At 41.3% G+C, this 19,679-nt stretch overlaps 1 protein-coding gene across 1 annotated transcript in view; it reads right to left on the reverse strand.

Annotated features, from left to right (window-relative positions):
• CCDC102B (coiled-coil domain containing 102B) overlaps nt 1–19,679 on the reverse strand; it is a 342,057-nt gene that overhangs the window by 105,038 nt on the left and 217,340 nt on the right. The window contains exon 7 of the mRNA XM_050938820.1: nt 253–423. Coding sequence (XP_050794777.1) covers nt 253–423 — 171 coding nt within the window. The remainder of the gene's footprint in view (nt 1–252; nt 424–19,679) is intronic.

Here is a 19,679-nt window from a genome sequence, read left to right on the forward strand (position 1 = left end):
AGATAAATTGGGGGGGGGTTATTAGATTTATAGAGACATAAAATCTTCAGAAAGAATCTTATATTGGTAGGATAATGAACAAAGGGACTAAAGAGGTCAAATTCTATGTCTAATCTCAAAGATTGCAGTCCTAGGATCATAAATAAACACATAACTCTACAATATATGAATGCATTTACAGTATTGCCCTTGAATATGTGAATAAACCGTAAGTGACAACAGATTCTTTTAACAAATTAAAAGTTTAAATACCTTATCCTCTGCCTGGTTTAGCCCTCTTTTTAGATCTTCCACCCGACTTCTCAGCTTCTTAACCTCATCCTCATGTTGTTCCACACTCTTGTTTGCATGCATCAGTTCCGCCACTTTATCATGATACTGCTTGTTTAGCTTGTGGTGTGCATGCTGCAGGTCAATGAGCTCCTTTTAAAGAAAAACAATACCATTCAGATACTAAAATACAGGTGGGCACTGAAACAGCTTAGAAATCTTCTTAAAGAAAGCTTTCTATAGGGAGCCTGCTATGGCCGTTGAAAGTCTTGCTTATAAAAAAAAATTGGTTAAGTGTATTCCAGTTAATGTTTATTCTAACAAGAACAATTTCGCATTTTCAGGTGAACTTAAAAGTGTAGTGACTATTCACATTACTTTACAAAAAAATATAGGGAGGGCAGATCCTCAGCTGGTGTAAATTGCGTTTATATCACCATCGACACAAATGGAGCTATAAAAATGTACACCAGTTGAGAATCTGGTCCAAGGTCTTTTATCACAGCATTGTGACTGCAATGTGCTGCCACTGAGGAAGAAAATAGTCCCTTCAGTAGAGCACTGTGAGAAATGTCAGGGCTATCTGTGACTGTCTGAGGAGAATTGCTGTGGAAAATTACATGACATTTTATCAAAAGACAGAGATTGTTACAGTTAAACTGGTGAAGCTTCCAAACCATTTATCAAAGCCCTTTCAGTTCTCATTTCAAGGTAGATGAAACAAATATTAAAATAAAGTTAATCTGTTTCGGGAACATTTTAAAAAGTAAAACAAATCTGTTCATACTTGTTTTTCTTTTGCCAACTTTAAATTAAATACACATTTTCATAACTTGTTAACCTCTATCCTCTGTGCTAAGGTAATAATCATTTGATCAAAAATCTTAAGAGTGTGAAAACCAAAGTGATAGCAGGGAGATGCAACTAATTGTAAAAGTTAATGTAGTCAAGACAAAATGTTTTACATTTGAAAGTAGCAGTGTGTATAAGAGCTACCTTGTTTGGAATAAGAAATTGAATATAAACAGATTATTGTTATTATTACTAATTTGTATTGTGGTAGTGCCTGAAGTCCCCAGCCCCACTGTGTAAAGCACAATACAAATAAAAAGAAAGACAGTTCCTACCCTGAACACCTTATAATTTAAGTAAAAGTACATTGTAGCCTAAGTAGATTGTGAAGAAATTTGAATCATCAACTGAAACTCAGGACACTAGTTGGCATCTAGTCTTTGGTTTGATCATCTATACTGAACATTAGGGCTTCTGGTTTTTTGGTGTTTATTAATTCCATTTTTGTGGTTAATGTGGGCTTTTGAGGGCTTTCTCTTTATATTCTATACATTACTCATTACACTCACTTATACTGTCATAAGTAATCTTTTGATAATAATAATATATGGAAATATACCTATCTCATAGAACTAGAAGGGACCATGAAAGGTCATTGAGTCCAGCCCCTGCCTTTGCTAGCAGGACTAAGTACTGATTTTGCCCCAGATCCCTAAATGGCCCCCTTAAGGCTTAAACTCACAATGCTGGGTTTAGCAGGCCAATGCTCAAACCACTGAGCTATCCCTCCCCCCTCACACTTCCCTAGTGTGCTTTAATGTATTACCGTCTCAAACAGCAGTACATTAAAGGTCACTAGGTAACCTTTGGTACACACTAGCAGGGTCTACATGGACCAATTAATGTGCAACACATTAGTGCGCTTCCGAAATCATACCCTCATGGTTTTCATTAGTGTTCCATGTAGATAAGCTCTTAAATACGATTAAGCACTTTCTGTGTTTTTTTGGCATTTATTGGATAAGAAAAAAAAAGATGTTCTCTTATTGGGGGTGCTATATTGGTGTTTATTGGTAAAAACAGAAAATCAGAAGCCCTATGAATATTTTAATGTAATTAGCATTTATAGTTTTGGTTTTTTTTTTAAATTCCACAAGTCCTAAGCATCTGCTTCAACTACTATACTCTCCTGCCTCCCTGGTTCCCAATTTATTCCTGTAAGAGTAAGGCCTGGTCTATATTACACAGTTAGATGGACACAAGACAGCTTCCATCAGCCTAGCTGTGGATGTGTCTTCACTTACATTTGGCTTCTGCCAACGTAAGTGCCTGACTATGCAGATTTAATAATATGACCTTCATGAGTGGCGTAGAATCATGGTCAATATACTTAGGTCAATACAGTGAGAGCGTAGACACTGCATTACTTATGTCAACCATTACTGTCCTACAGCAGCTGTCTCACATTGCCCCACACTGACCGCCCTAGTCATTATTGTGAATTCAGCTCCTCCCCTCGGCACCTTTTAAAGCAAAAACCACGGTTGGTGTATATGACCTGAAATGGAAATGACTGTTCTTTCCCCTTTGTAAGTTCTGTTCCTTTAATTTATTAAGTTTTAATTTTTTTTAATTGTTTGGTTCATGTTAAAGATTAATTTTGTTCCAAAAATATATAATTTTATCCTGAATTAGTTCCTAGCATATGCTGGCTGTTGCTGAGCAGGTCTAACAGCAACCAATTATCTGTTACTGCACTGTGTCACACTATTCATAATACCACTCACAAAAAATATTAATAGGTGCATTGACAATGTAATATTCCTACATGCACAGCAATCACTACAAGATTCGTATTAGGTTGCAAAAGAACAGGGCCAGGTAGAGCACATTTCTACAACACTCACTAGTCTGGCTCACTATTAAAATGGTCTTTCAAATACTCCCTGCGCTGTGTAGCTCTGCAATGATCTCTTCTACTAAACCTTGTGTCTGACTATTCAAATTAAGCTGACAGCTGCACTACTTCCAACCTGGTGGAAACTTTTCCTCTTTTGGTTCACAGATATTATGCAAGACATTGGGATGTTTTTCTCACTGTGGTCCAATCTTATAAGTAAACAATGCCGGCAACCCTTCAAATGACCAAAGGCATATTTAACTGTCATTCTACACCTGCTGAGCCTGTAGCTGAAGCACTCCTTGGTGCTGTCGAAGTATCCAGTGTACGTCTTCATGAACCATGGGAGCAAGGGCTAGGCTGGGTCACTGAGGATCACTATTGACATTTCAACATTCCCAATGGTAATCCACTGGTCAGGAAAGAAAGTCCCTGCTTGCAGCTTTCTGAATAATCCTGAGTTCTTTAAGATGCATGCATCATGCATCTTCTCTGACCAATCCACACTGATGTCGGTAAAGTGTCCCCAGTTATCCACCAATGCTTGCATAATCATAGAAAAGTAGCTCTTGCTGATGATGTACTCAGGGACAAGGTGATCCAGTGCCAAAATAGGGATGTGTACACCATCCATCACCCCATCGCAATATGGCAACTCATTGCTGTAAAACCATTCATTATGTATGGCACATTGCCGAATCTTCTGGTAAAGATGGTGGGCAGCAAGGAGAGACACATGGGTTTGTGGGAATTTTGAAAAGAAGGCACACAAATTATGAAATCTAGATGAAATTATGGGATGGAGAACATTGCATTATGAGAAGTTGACCCCATGCTCCTAGTCACCCCTGCGAGACTTGTTTCTGCAGGAACTTCCCAAAAGACCCTGCACTGGATGGTGATGAATTGCACAACAGGATACCTACCCATGGTCCACTGCACTCTGCATCAGAAGAAGTGCTCCTGGTGAGGATGCACACCGCTGACACAAGGAGCTAAATATTCACACTCACAAGTGATGTAATAACAGCGGCATGATGTAACGTAGGGCAACATAACTTAGTAATGTAGACGTGCCTAAGTGTCAAATTATTAGTATGCAAATGACGATGGCAATAGCTGAACATGCCCATTGTAAACTAGCTTTTCTCAGAGTTATGCATAAAGCCAGTGTGAGTTGGTTGATCATGTAGTTAACAAGTGCTGTCTTTTCTCTTGGCAGCTTACTATTATAGCTCTTCCCCCTCCCCTAAAAAGCATGCTGTTAACATCATGTTATTTGTCCAATTAGAACGCATCACTTCCCTTTTTGAATCAATCCACTGTAAATTTTCTTCCCCAGATGCTAGCAAGTAGGTGCCAGGTTAGCCTATCCTTATTCAGACTCATTGTGGTGCCAGAGATGAAAAGGCATCTCTTATAAGTACAGGAGTCCTCTGACACTGACAGCAGGACTCTGATATCAGCTATGTCATATTCTTTATTAAAATATACCATTTCTGAGGTTGGTGACTAATATTATTGTTTTTGTAGAGCCCCACAAAATATGTCTGTTCTCAGGGTATGAATGTTACAGTTGATTACTAGAAGTCCTTTAGTGGCATGTACCATATGCTGCTGTTTCTGTTTGGTGTTTTACACAGTTGCCTTCATTTTTACCTCAGATATCTAAAAATCACTGGTTTCTAACTTTGCGTGCAGATGTAACTGGAAGCCATCCGAAGTCTGAGATGCAGATAAAAGGCCAAGAAGCTAGTGACTAGAATCCAACATAAGGAGGTAATGATCAAATAAAGGTTCTTGTTGTTTTGTTCACTAAACTTCTTCCAATGAATCCTGGATGTTAAAAGATACAAAACAATGTCAGGTAATGCTTTTAAGAAGCTACAGTCTTTCCATTGCTCTCAAAACCTTTATTTTTCCATTTCCCTCCCCAAAAATGTGTAAACTAATTATCACTGGCTAAAAATGGTATAACTCAGGTATCAGCTACAGTGATTTAATATCATCAATGTTGTTCTGCAGACAAACACAAAGTGACTTCGGGATACTGACTGGCTGAGACACTTGTTCTGCTTTTGCAGAGTGAACGATCAGTATATTTTAGTAGACTTTGTGAATGTTATAAGATCTTGAGTAGTCACAAGATACACTGGATGATCCAAACACCAATCTCAGAGAGCTAATACTTGCCAAAAGAGTGTCTGAGAATGAGTGTACTCTTGCTTAAACAGGTTCTTTTCCCAAACTTTCCACTGCAATCCTAAGCAGCCAGCTACACATAGGCAAAAATTTCACTGGTGCATAAGGCATGCTGCCCACCAGGCACTCGGGGAAGAGTTGGTTTTGTAAAGAAGCCAAAGGGAAAGACGTTTTATTGGCAATGATAGTATCTTACCCCTTCTTTATGAGAGGGACCTCTGAGAAAAAGAGATGGGGAACAGAAAGTTAGAGTGGTCATGGAGTGGAATTGGATTTTGTATCCATACTGGATTATTTCTAACATCCGCTAAAAAAAAAGGTGGACAGGGCAATCCTTAAAGAGAAGAAGGGTTTTCTTTCCCCTGATGGCCCAGACAAAGTCTCACCACCCAAGAGGGCTTCTGAGAGATCCTAGCAAGTGCTCACTCCTGTTTACCCACTAGGTTTGCTGTGCCAAGCTTCTAAAGCCTCCGCAAGCTGGTTCCTTATTTGGCTTCTCTAGCATATTTCCTGGGCACTGACTCTCAGAATGGGGCTCCTCAGCCCACCTGTAATAAGCCCTAGGACCAGTACTTACCTCATAGATATCCCAGTTACTTGAACATAGTTGTCTTCACCCAGAAGGTGTTAAGCTTCTGGTTTATAGTTCAGCTTTCTCAGGGGCAAAAAGCAGTTGTGAAGCAGTCAACACACACTCATAACCTTTATGTTTGATCATACAAAGCGCAAGAGTGTACAAATCATACAAAGCAATAAACACTAAAGGCATGTCCCTCCCTTACCATTCCAGTGCATTTTTTGGGCTGAGGTCTAAGTCCCTTGGGTTGTCCAGAGTCCTGGGGCCCATCTGGGCTCAGGAAAGCTATTAGAAACTCCTGACCCATGAGGCTGCTACATGGTGTGTGACCTCTTCCTCCTGAAGCCTCTTACCCAGCTTCTCTGAACTTTCTCTCTCCTGCCCCATGCTGTCTCTAGCTGTCTGGGTCGCCTATTGCTGTATATTCCTTGATTTAAACCCCTCCTGGTCACTGTTCACTTGCTGTATTCCTGGCAAGTTTCCACTGCTCCTACCTTTCTCCCATTCTTCAGAGGAGTTAGCTAAATTGGTTTTCTAAGGGCAGCTCATCTATTGGCCCAGATATTTGCACCTGAATAGGGTCATTGAGGCCTAAGCACCTTCTCTTGTGTCTGTCTGGTTCATATCTTTTTCAGGGTTTGTCAGTAGTGGTGGATCCACGTACATGCAGGTGTTCATAACACGGCAGTTTTTTATAATATAATATCACAGTCTCAATTAGATTTCAGAAATTTTACAGACATAGCTCCAGTGGAGAGGGTGGGAGGAGGCAGTATTCTTTTGGCTCCAGTACCCTTTGTCCCCTCCTCCACCAGCAGATAATTGTGGTATAAAACTTTTTTATTATTATTATTGTTTATTCTCTTTTTGCCCCCTTCCATTCTGGATAACTTTTGACCAAATTCTCTTTAACAGTTGTGAGGTTACTCCAGCTTTACACTGGGGTAACTCAAAACTGGCTCTTTAATAAATGAACTGTATTACTTTCACAAGACTGATGTGATGAGTACGAGGTTTATTTTTGCACAAGAAATTATTTTGATTTTTGAAAATAAAAGCACCTAACTTTAGAAGTTGGAACTAGACACAAATAAAGTCAGCATCAAAACAGCTGATAAGACTACATCTTTGTAGTAGTAACAATGAAAACGGAAAGAAAGGAAAAAGGCATGAGCAGAGGTTGAATAAATCTGGCAAAAAGGCTACTTGAGAAATAATTGTTGGGATTTGGGGGCTTTTTAAAAAAAATATCTTGAGCAATCTCTACCCCATTATAATTGTAGGAGCTCCATTTCAACAGGGGTCGGCAACCTTTCAGCAGTGGTGTGCCGAGTCTTCATGTATACACTCTAATTTAAGGCTTCGCGTGCCGGTAATACATTTGAATGCTTTTTAGAAGGTCTCTCTATAAGTCTATAATATATAACCAAACTACTGTTATATGTAAAGTAAACAAGGTTTTCAAAATGTTTCAGAAGCTTAATTTAAAATTAAGTTAAAATGCAGATCTTATCAGTTTACTGTGATCCTTGCCCTTGCTTTTCCTTGCTGAGTTTTCCAATGTCTGTTGGAATGTATTTAGATACTTTAAGTTGCACACAGGATTCTGAGTTATAAATTGATAACCGGCTGGCAGGAAGTCAGTGGCTGGAACCCCAGATCTGCAGTGAGTGGAGCTGGCGACTGATAGGGCTGAGAGGGCCAGAAGCCTGGACTCTGTCTGGAACTGGAAGCAAGGTGAGTGGGGCTGCGGAGGGGACCCCAGCTGGCAACAGGCCAGCAGCCAGAACCCCAGAGTAGCAGCGAGTGAGCAGTTCAGACCGCCACAGCTCTGGAGTTTCGGCTGCTGGCTCCTGCCAGCTGTGGTCTCAGCCTGCTGCCAGCCTGGAGTTCCATCTCCCAGGCCAGTAGCTGGTGCTGAGTGGGATTGGCAGCGGGACCGTGGCTGGCAGGAGTCGGCAGTGGAAACCCCACAGCGGCGGCAGGCTAAGCAGCTTAGCTCACCGCTGCTCAGCGGTTTCGGCTGCTGGCTCCTTGCCAACTGGGGTCTCAGCCCGCCTCCAGCCTAGGGTTCCTTCTCCCAGGCCTGCAGCGGGTGCTGAGTGTGGCTGCGGTGGGGGGGACCCCAGGCTGTCAAGGGGCCCGAAGCGGGAACCCCAGAGCAGCAGCTGGTTTATAGCTCAGTCCACCGCCGCTCTGGCGTTTCCACCACCGGCTCCTTGCCAGCTGGGGTCTCAACCCACTGCCAGCTTGGAGTTACTTCCCCCAGGCCAGCAGCGGGTGCTGAGTGGGACCCCAGCTGGCAAGGATCCAGCAGCGGAAACCCCAGAGCAGTGGCATGCTGAGCAGCTCAGCCTGCTGCTACTCTGGGGTTTCTACCACTGGCTCTTTGCCAGCTGGGGTCTCAGCCTGCTGCCAGTCTGGGTTTCCTTCCCCCAGGCCAGCAGCGGGTGCTGAATGGGGCTGCAGCGGGGGGGACCCCAGCTGGCAAGGGGCCAGCAGAGGGAACCCCAGAGCGGTGGCGGGCTGAGCGGCTCAGCCCGCCCCACGTACCATCAAAAATCAGTTTGCATGCCAAAGGTGGCACGCGAGCCATAGGTTGTCGACCCCTGATCTACAGTTATAATCACTATGATTGGGCTATTTTTCAGAGAGAACCTAGTTTGCACACAAATAATACATGGTACAACAATGGCTATAGAAGAACTGCACTTCTATAACTGGGTCTGGCCTGATTGCACCATACTGATAGCCTTGTTACACTTCAGCTGGATTTAATAGAGGACATGGGCAAGAAAAGTTACTCTGACATGGAAACAAGTTGATTAAAGTACAACGAGTGTGGACACTATAAGCAAATCTGTTTATTTGAAAGTTAGTTGAAGACATCAACCATGGTTCAAAAAGAAGCATCTAAGAGGAATGCACAACAAGATTACATGATGTTTTATAGAAAGAAGTGGAATAAATTGGGTACCATCTCCAAATTCACCCTAATCTTATTGAAGCTGTCATCACAGCAAAGAATAGTAGAATACACAGAGAGCAGCATTTAACACATTCATGCACTAAGCAAAAAAGCAAAATGTGTGTTTTGCTGCAAGTGGTAAAAAACTCACAAGACATAATAAAATTCCCTTCAGAAGAAACAGTCAATTATATCATGGTCTTCCCTCAGTCATATTTTTCTCTACCCCAAGGAACCTGCCCAGTTCTCTTGGAAAAAATCAGGAATAGTTTGAACTCTCTTAAATGTTCCTAAGCCCTAGTGTAAAAAACTGAACATATTGTTCTATCTCAGGCTTAACCAGTGATGACTAGAGAGAAATAATTACTCTGCTTGTTTTACATATGATATTCCTGGTAAAGCAACCCACTGTATTCTTTATCTTTCTCACATTCTCCCCTTCTTGGGCTGTATTACCTCAACAGTGTTCTTAAAGAATAGTGTACACTTCATCATTCATTGCCATGTAAAACACTCTACATTTATTAGATGTCCTTTTTTCACACTTTATTTTACTAATATCACATTGTATCTTTAAAACTAGCTTTCGCAGTATTGCTTATTTCATTAGACCATTCTGCTTCATCCCGCAACTGGTCAATAATAATAATTTAAAAATAGCCACTACCACCAACAGCACCACTTAGTATGGAACCCAGAAGAATTCAAGCACGACGTCAACACTTTTTCCTACTTGATAGTTAGCCATCTTAATCTACGCACTTTTAGTCCAATTCTGAATACACGTGTGGACTAGGGGGTGCCGGGGCTCAACCTCCCTGGGGAGGAGGGGAGCCACACTGGCCTCGTCTCAGCGTCCGAGGGCCTCTGCCCTCGGGATCGCAGTCCGCTCCGGCGGTTTGGGCCCTGTGTGCGGGACCGAACAGCTACACAGTTAAATAATAGGGGGGGCCTGCCCTTGGGTCGGGCAGGGCACCAACAAACACAGTAGCAGTTTAATCGGCTCTGGCCCTTTGGGGCAGGGCAGAGCAGTGGCAAAGTCAATGGGGGCCCAGCCCTTGGTTCAGGCGGGGCACCAAACACAGTTACAGTAGCTCTGGCCCTTTGGAGCAGGGCAGAGCTTTTGACATTAGGCGGGATGAGGGGGAGTCTGCCACCCGGTTACGGGTGGCAGGGGGAACGCAGGCCCACCCACTCCTCTGCGTTCCAGCCTGGGGCCCTGGTAGCGGCCGTCACCGCTACCGGTGGTCAGTAGGGATCCTGACCGAAACACACTGACATAGGCGCAGGGCCTTCTGCAGCCTGACTGTAGTCAGCTGCCCCCGGGCTACTTCCAGCCTCCCCCCATGGTTTCTACCTGGTCCGTTGGGGCCTCCAGCACCATGGGTTCCTCCCAGTCAGGGCAGGGCGGTAGGTCCAGGAATACCTCCGGGACGGCGGGCCAGGTCTGGTTTGGCGGCTTCTCGGGGCCATAGTGGGGACGGGGCAGCTCCGACAGCGCCTCGTCAAAGCGGCTGCGGGGCAGCTCTGGCAGCTCCTCGCAGTAGCGGCCTCGGGCCTCAGCGGCTTCCCGGTGATGAGGGTCAGCGGGCACATCTGCTCCTGCCGGCGGCCAGGCCCTGACTGAGGGCAGAGGCCCGGCTTTTATCCTTCCAGGTCGCTGCCTGACCCTTTGAAGGGCAGGACTTCCTCCCAGCGGTTCCACCCTGGGGGGTGATTGACGGGGCTCAACCCTCCCTGGGGAGGAGGGGAGCCACACCACCTCGCTACAACATGTACTAGTCAAATCTCATTTACATCGCTCTAGTTTCCCCAATAACAGTGACTCGTTGAAATTCCAATCTGTTTACTTTATCTTCTCTAAGATAGATATCATATCAAAGAAAGATGTATTGGATTTTGTTTTTTCTTGATGAAACCAACTGTGTGCATTCACACATGCCTCACCTCAACTTTCCCCTAGAATCTAAATAATTTCAAAATGACAGTTTTATTAGTTGTCTTAGCAATTTATCAGACTCTGAACTTAAATGCCGTTTGCAATTCTCTATCGGTTTTATTTAGGATTGTGCATTCAGAATATGCAGAGACCTGAACATAGCAGATTATCCCAATATTTTTGTTTATATTTTTCCATCAGCTTTTCTAATGCCTCCAGGAGAAAATTATACCAGGAAGTCTAAAATAAGCAGAGATCTGATTTTCAGTGTGTTTATACCATCTATGAACAGAAATGCTTTAAGACTAGAATTTTTTTTTTTACCTCACTTCCATAAATGGCTCCCTCAGGTCCTAAAAAACCCATAGAAAGTATACCTCCACTTGTATCCTTTTGTGTAGACTGTACAAACACTTCTAATTTCTGTGCATCTTCAAAAAGATACTATAAAGTTTGCCTGTAAAAGTATTCTGAGGCCTTCCTGACTGCCCCATGAATAAAACTAACTACTGTGATTCCAGTACTACTACACCTATTCCCATGTGTACCTTAAGGTAAACTTCATCAGATCCTGCTTATTTGAATAAAACATTGAGGAATCTAGGTGATCTTTATTGTGTTCCTTTCTGAACAGCCCTGTGACTTCCCTCCCTACCTGGCAAACTCTAAATACAAAAGTAATGTTATATTTCCAGAGGCTATAGTAAAATAGCTATTAAGCACTTCAGCATGCTCCTTGTTATGCTGTTTGCTTTCCTTTCCTTTAGCTCCTGCATGGCACATGAGACTACCTTTTGTGCAAACTCATATGGATTTACATCTCAAATATTACTTTTTCTACCTGATGTACATTATTTGATCTAATAATACAAAATACGAGTAACTTTTTGGATACATTTAATCTAGTATATATTGCTTGTCTTGTGAGGAGAAAAACAGACAAGTTTGAAAGGATGTTGTAAATTCTCATCAGTTTATGAAAACCTTTACTAGGTCCAGAGATTCTGAGGCAAACTAAAATGATATGGCCTACCTCTGAGGTGCTATTAGGGTAAGAATAACTTACAGAATAAGCTTTGCACGACAAGTAGAATCAATCATTTTTACTATTATAACCGAAGACAAATTCCCATAAGGAACTATACCATCCTTGCAAGCAACTACTTTAGATTTTTATATACTTGGTGCTCCCAATACTCGAGTACTATGTTTCAAATCACTTCTGTAAATCTAATTGATTTAATAAATTCATACTTAAATTGCTATTCAATTACTTACTCTACTCTTCAGCAGTTTTACAGTATTATGCATACAGTAGTACTAGAATATAATTAAAGGCCCTATTCATTGAAGATAAATTCTTGTGCCACTAGGTCAACTGTGTTTTTTGTGCCTTTTTCTAGTTAGAACATTTCTGTATGAAAAATTACTATGGAAAACTGGAAAATAATAAATCCTTGGCTATGGACTGGCCTGTACAGGGGTCACATATAAACGTGAGGCCATGACAAACATATACATTTATCATATGAACATAAAATCAGTACTTCATGGACAAATCTATAATATCCCATTAACATGGAACGCATGTCCACAGCTACCATTTACATGAAGGTTATTCAGGGAAGTGATCCAGTAACTCATTGTTTTTGAAGATGAACTGGATGTTAAAAAGCTTAAGGAACTTTGTATATGAAAATACAAAATCACACTGGTTCAAATTCATGTCAGAAGTGCGACCATGCAGATGTCCTGAAAAGCCAGGAAATAATTCACAAAATACACTTTCTGAGCTGTGGAAATCCACATGTATGCACACAGCTGTGAAAGATAATGGCGAACCATACCTATTTGTGTATCATGAATTCAGAGGATTACCAGAGGGGAATGGCTTGACAAAGTGTATTTAAAAGCCATTCAAAGGGGTTCAAAGCCATGACAGTCTTATGCAGATGCCACAAGACCAAGCAGATAATACTAATTATTCAATATTATTTTTAGGTTTTTCTATGGCACTCAAGAGTAGAGGCTCAGAAGATCTCATGAACAATTTGTGCTCAAAACCACCCACTAAGTAGGGAAGTATCATCCATATTGAACAGATGGGGAAACTCAGGCAAAGAGTGGCTAACTGACTTGTCTAAGGTCACACACAAAGACTGTAGCAGAGCTGGCTATAGTACCCAGATCTATTTATTATCAGGCCAATGCTTTGGCCATGAGACTGTCATCCTTCTCCATAACGGAGGATTTGTTTCAGCTAGGGGTTACAATACATCTTGTTAAAATGAGAAGTTGTAACCCCCAAGAAGAGGCAGATTGTTATTTCCCTACAAGCAAGCAAACGATGTGCTACTTGCTCTGCAATTCCCAATTCATTGCTAGCATTGGTTGGAATGATGTCCTTGCTAATGTCTGCTGCCTCAAGGTAAGTACCAAGAGGGAAACTCTGGAACTAGTTCTACCTGTGGGCAATGCAAAAGATTCACAAAACAGCTTGGCTATGCCAGAAAGTGGTGAATAAAATAGTTTAGTTATTCTGCCTCCCATGGGTTCGGCAAATCTCTGATTACAGACATCCATGGCACACATGATGAAATATTGCGCTTACATTTCTACTGACTTGTGAATATGTGAACTTTAGGGCAGGGATCAGGAGATCAGGGCCCCTCGGCTGATAAGTGTGCATCATTAAGAGGCAGAGCAGTGATTGTGTATTACACAGTTCATTGCTCCCCACCACCTTGAGTTGCATTCATGCTGGCAGGGAAGGGTTGCTTTTTTCAGAGTAAAAATGAGGAAACAGTCTATTTGAAGCAAGAGGGTACAGGGGAAAGAAACCTATATGAAAAAATCTGTCTAGGGTCCTTAAAAGTTTTATGGTCCCAGTTAGCTGCTCTTGTATATGCACTTTCAGCACCCTGGTGTTATGAATTAACATGAATATTCATGTTTTGACCACTTAGGGTATTTACCATTTATGGAAGCAACATCAGTGTTACCCCAGTAAATGAAGTAACTTTTTGTAGCAACATGCATGGAAATTGAAGAAAGGCGCATAGGTTGCAGGAGAGAAGAGAGTGGAGGAGACACCAGCCTGTGTGCACATGGGTAGAATGCTAGATGTAGCTCCAGGGATCTCTGTAAATAGTGTTCTGAATAAAGAGCCAGTTTAATTTTAGAAGTATGGAGTCCTTTCATATTATTACCCAGGATGTGGCACATGAAACATTCTTTATAAATATACCAGAATACTGGAATATTTGGAGGAATGTTTCATTTGTGAAATGATGTTAATTTAAGGATGTGATAAATGAAGGGGGCAGGGAGATCCCTTTTATGGACACCCAGACAGCCAGTTAGCTATAAAGTCCCTCTTGGTGGCTGCTTGATTTATCTGTAAAGGGTTAAAACATCTCCCAGGTAAAGAAAAGGGAGTGGGCACCTGACCAAAAGAGCCAATGGGAACTAGAACTTTTTAAAATGGGAAAAAAAGCTTTCCCTTTGTCTCTCTGTTGTTCTCTCTGGGCTGAAGAGACGGGGGCAGCTGGAATGCTATGCTATTGTCCATACCTAGAAGGATTCATTGGGACAGGGAATGTTTAGATAGACGCAATTAGGTTTTTTTTATTTTTTATTTTCTGTAAGGCTTGTGGATTCCTCTGTGCTAACTCCAGATGCTTTTGTTTGCTTGTAACCCTTTAAGTTGAACCCTCAAGAAAGCTATTTTGGGGGCTTAATTTTTGGAATTGCTTTTTTAAAATCTAGCAAAAGCCTAAGTTCCAGATGTATTTTCTTTTTGTTTGTAATAAAATTTACCTTTTTTAAGAACAGGATTGGATTTTTGGTGTCCTACGAGGTTTGTGCATATGTTGTTAAATTAGCTGGGGGCAACAGCTAATTTCCTTTGTTGTCTTTTTCAGCTCTTTCCTGGAAGGTGTGTGTGTGAAAGGGTTGAGGGTACCCCACAGGAAGGAATTCCCAAGTGTGCTTTCCTGGGATCTGAAAGAGGGTTTGCATTTGGGTGGTGGCAGCGTTTACTAACTCAAGGTCAGAGAAATGCTGTAACCCTGGGAGTTTAACACAAGCCTGGAGAAGCAAGTATTAATTTTTAAAATCTTTGTGGGCCCTCATCTTCTGCAATCTAAGTGCCAGAGTGGGGAAGTCAGCCTTGACAAAAGTTTCTCTTACCTGTGGATAGAATTACAGACATGAGTCTCATAATCAAGATAAGCATGTTCCTATAATACTTTTGTAAACTGCTTCTATATTAATACCAGATAGAAAAGTAGAAAATCAGAGACTAGTGGCAACAATGTAAGGTTAACTCTCATAAAACGACAACTGTCCAGGTTACTGTCTTGTAATAGGCTACTGCTATGGTTAATCCTTTCAGGGCAATTGTGAAAGACTTATTTTTCAGAAAGAGAAAGAGAATATTACTACTCTGCCATGGATGAGCAAATGAGAGAGTTTTGATTTATGCAAGAGAAAATCAATTACAGAAGCATAACTTTGTCTCTTATATCAAGATGGCACTTTCAATGTGCTCCGAATCCTACTGAAGTCCATGAGAGTCTTTCCATTTACTTCAATGGGCTTTGGATGAGACCCTTCCTGGATAAAATGTGACAATCCAGAATCCTCGATAAAATGTGAAATAAGAATACTGTCACCCTTCTGTTCTTCTACTGACTCTTATTTATTGTTAGTATATACTTACATGGTTTTTAACTTTTTTTCCCTGTTTTGCAATGTTTATTTGTTGTGGAGATTTCTCAGGACACTTAATCCTGCAAACTGGCTAATTAATAAATGTAGATCTTGATTTGTTTAATGCTATTACTTTAAAATGGAAATAAAACTAAATCTAGCTGTGAGTGCACTTGACAGGTGTAAATCCTGTTAACACTTGTAGTGCTTTATATTTTCAAATCGATATACAAACAGTACAAAAAAATGACTACATTTTAGGTTAGTCTCAGATTTGATTTTATAAGAAGAAATCATGTTCAAAATGACTTAATCTCAATCTCAACCATAGTGCTTTAATACCATAAATCTGTCCAGGTGAATGAACAGTGTGGGGACTTCATCTGTGGTTATGGGTGAACAGTTTATTATCTTTTTGATATTGTCACAGTGACTTTGCAGTTTGAAGGTGCTGATATTTTTTCTAGGCCAACCAAGTTAAAGTTCTTAATGGTCATATCTAGCTGTTAGCTAAACATTACAGATTACTGAGGCAGCAAAGAATGTTTTTGTGTTCTATAAAATTTGTTTTCAGTCATACCATGTTTATCTCTGCATCTTAGAATGACACAGTATTCACGACAGCAGCAGGCATGCTGACAAATGGTAGAATCCCACTTTGCTAGTTTTCTGTTCTCTCTTTTTCTAATTGAAAATGCATGAGTTCAGCCTAGAGATATAATGATAACTCAATAATGCTCTAAGACACACACACACAGAGCTAGATCTTTTAAATTCACTCTGTCCATCAGAAAGAGTGCCTTTTTACAGAAATTCAGTGGGTTTTATCCTTTTTGGCTTCAAGTCATTTGTAAGACAGGTGGAAAATTAAAGACTTCAGGAGAGATCATGAGATCACATGTGTACAGATGCCCACACACACTTTTCTTGGATGCTAGGATCACTACCCACAACAAACCTTAACCAAATACAAAATATATCAGATCAATTTAAATCTTTTGAAGAAAGCTCCTAAAGTCTTCTTGGCCATCAACATCACCTTCATTATACTCTTTGATGCATCTTCGACTCATTTTAGTTATTAGTCCCTCAAAACATTAGGAATAATAAGAACCAACAAATCTTGTGGTGTGTTTGAAGGTTGTGAAGTGCTGGTTCTAGTGAACCAACACAAGAGAATTCCAGAGCCCAGGAATGCTCATAAGAATACCCTAGACCATTTAAAGACTTGTAGGTCAAAGTAAACACCTTAACCATCACCTAGATTCTGTCCAGTTGCCAGATTAGATTATAGAGCCCAGACTGAAGAGATGGAGACATACATCTACATATAACCAGCAACCCGAAGACCTCACAATACACACTTCCTTAGGACCTACCTTATTTAACGTTTTTATTAATGACCTTGGCAAAAAAAGTGGGAGTGTGTTAATAAAATGTGCAGATGACACAAGGTTGGGAGGTACTATCAATATGGAGGAAGACTGGAATATACTACCACAAGATCTGGATAACATTGAAAACCGGAGTATTAGAAATGGGATGAAATTTAATAGTGCAAAGTTCAAGGGACAAATAAGATTTTTTGCTGTAAGCTGTGGATTTATCAGTTGGATGCGACAAAGGAGGAGAAAGTCCTGGGTGTATTGGTTGATCAAAGGATGACTATGAGCTGCCAATGTGATGTGACCATAAAAAGGGCTAATGTGGCCCTAGAATGCATCAGGTGAGGTATTTCCAGTAGAGACAGGTAAGTAATAGTACCATTATACAAGGCATTAGTGAGACCGCATCCGGAATACCGGGAGCAATTCTAGTCTACTGTGTTTAAGAAAGATCAATTCAAACTGGAACATGTCCATATGTCCTCGGATGATCAGAGGAGTGGAAACTTTACATTATGAGAGGATACTTGGCTTGTTTGGCCTAATCAAAGAAGGCTGAGGGAAGATAAGATTGCTCTCTACAAGTACATCAAAGGGATAAATACCAGGGAGGGAGAGGAGTTACTTAAGTTAAGTACCAATGTGAACCCAAGAACAAATGGATATAAACCGGCCATCAGTAAGTATAGGTTTGAAATTAGATGAAGGTTTCTAACCAACAGAGGAATGAAGTTCTGGAACAAACTTACAAGGGAGCAGAGGGGTCAAAAAATACTAACTGGCTTCAAGAATGAGCTTGATAAATTTATGCAGGATATAATTCCATAAGACGGTGTAAAATGGCATGTAGCCAATCTGCAACTACTAGTAAAAAAATCTCCAATGGCTGGTGATGGAACACTAAATGGGGAGGGCTTTGAGATACTACAGAGAATTCTTTCCCAGGTGTCTTGCCCACACACTTAGGATCTAACAGATTACCATCTTGGGAATCAAGAAGGAATTTTCCCAGGTCAGATTGGCAGAGTCCTGGGAGGGTGGGGGGTTCACCTTCCTCTGCAACATGGGACATGGATCAGTTGCAGGTTGAAACTAGTGTAAATGGTGGATTATCTGTAACTTCAAGCTTTTGAATCATGAATTGAGGACTTCAGTAACTCAGCCAGAGGTTATAGGTTTATTACAAGAGTGGGAGGGGTGAGGTTCTGTGGCCTGAAATGTGCAGGAGGTCAGACTATATAATCATGATGGTCCCCCTCGACCATAAAGTCTATGAGTCTCTCTTTTGGTACTATATATTCACTGAATAAGATGGGCAACAAAACAGAGAAACACCCAATACTGCCGTCTAGACCAGTGTTTTCAACCTGTGGTCCATGGACCCCTGGGAGTCTGCAAAAGATGCCTAAGATTTTTTTTGTTTTGTTGCTTTGTATCAATCTGGATACATGCAGAGGATTTATTCAATGTACTTGAAAGAAAACTGCATGGACAGAGGTAAATGCACTTGAATATGAACCACCAGTGCAAATCCCACGACAGGCAGTATTTCAGAGTGTGATACATCTGGAACTTAGGCTTTTGCTAGATTTTAAAAAAGCAATTCCAAAAATTAAGCCCCCAAAATAGCTTTCTTGGGGGTTCAACTTAAAGGGTTACAAGCAAACAAAAGCATCTGGAGTTAGCACAAAGGAATCCACAAACCTTACAGAAAATAAAAAATAAAAAAAACCTAATTGCGTCTGTCTAAACATTCCCTGTCCCAATGAATCCTTCTAGGTATGGACAATGAATTTTTCATACCTGGTCCAAACTTTACATAGCATTCCAGCTGCCCTCGTCTTTTCAGCCCAGAGAGAACAACAGAGAGACAAAGGGAAAGCTTTTTTCCCATTTTAAAAAGTTCTAGTTCCCATTGGCTCTTTTGGTCAGGTGCTCATTCCCTTTTCTTTACCTGGGAGATGTTTTAACCCTTTACAGATAAATCAAGCAGCCACCAAGAGGGACTTTATAGCTAACTGGCTGTCTGGATGTCCATAAAAGGGATCTCCCTACCCCCTTCATTTATCACATCCTTAAATTAACATCATTTCACAAATGAAACATTCCTCCAAATATTCCAGTATTCTGGTACATTTATAAAGAATGTTTCATGTGCCACATCCTGGGTAATAATATGAAAGGACTCCATACTTCTAAAATTAAACTGGCTCTTTATTCAGAACACTATTTACAGAGATCCCTGGAGCTACATCTAGCATTCTACCCATGTGCACACAGTCTGGTGTTTCCTCCAATCTCTTCCCTCCTGCAACCTATGCACCTCCCTCCAAATTGTCTAGGGTCCTCAAAAGTTTTGTGGTCCCAGTTAGCTGCTCTTGCATATGCACTTTCAGCACCCCAGTGTTATGAATATTCATGTTTTGACCACTTAGGGTATTTGCCATTTATGGGAAGCAACATCATTGTTATCCCAGTAAATGAAGTAACTTTTTGTAGCAACATGCCCACAGTAGGAGGGAAGTATCATTGTTGCTACCATTGTTAGAAAATTACAACAAATCTTGTACAGAACATGTCATGCAAGATGTGTGATACAGGAGGGTCAGGGATCAATGGGAGAGTGGTTGAGGGGAGATATATAAGCCATAGGCTAATTAACGTGTGGTTCCCTGTAGACTAGAGAGGGTTGCTACAGGTTAATTGGAGCACCTGTAGTCAATTAATGCCCTGTCTGGAACCTAATAAAAGCCCCTGCTTCAAGCAGTCAGGGTATGTGAGGAAAGAGAGAGGATTGGAGTTTGGAGGTTTTTTGCTGAGATTTGAGAGACTAGAGAACCGACATAAGGGAGACCCTCCCTCAGCATCAAGGACCAAGGGTAGCCCTACTCAAGGGGGAAGAGGGTAAGAAACCTGCAGGGGTTGAGAGGGGC

The sequence above is a fragment of the Gopherus flavomarginatus genome, chromosome 2 (assembly GCF_025201925.1).
Source record: "Gopherus flavomarginatus isolate rGopFla2 chromosome 2, rGopFla2.mat.asm, whole genome shotgun sequence".
In the NCBI taxonomy this organism is placed as follows: Eukaryota; Metazoa; Chordata; order Testudines; family Testudinidae; genus Gopherus; species Gopherus flavomarginatus.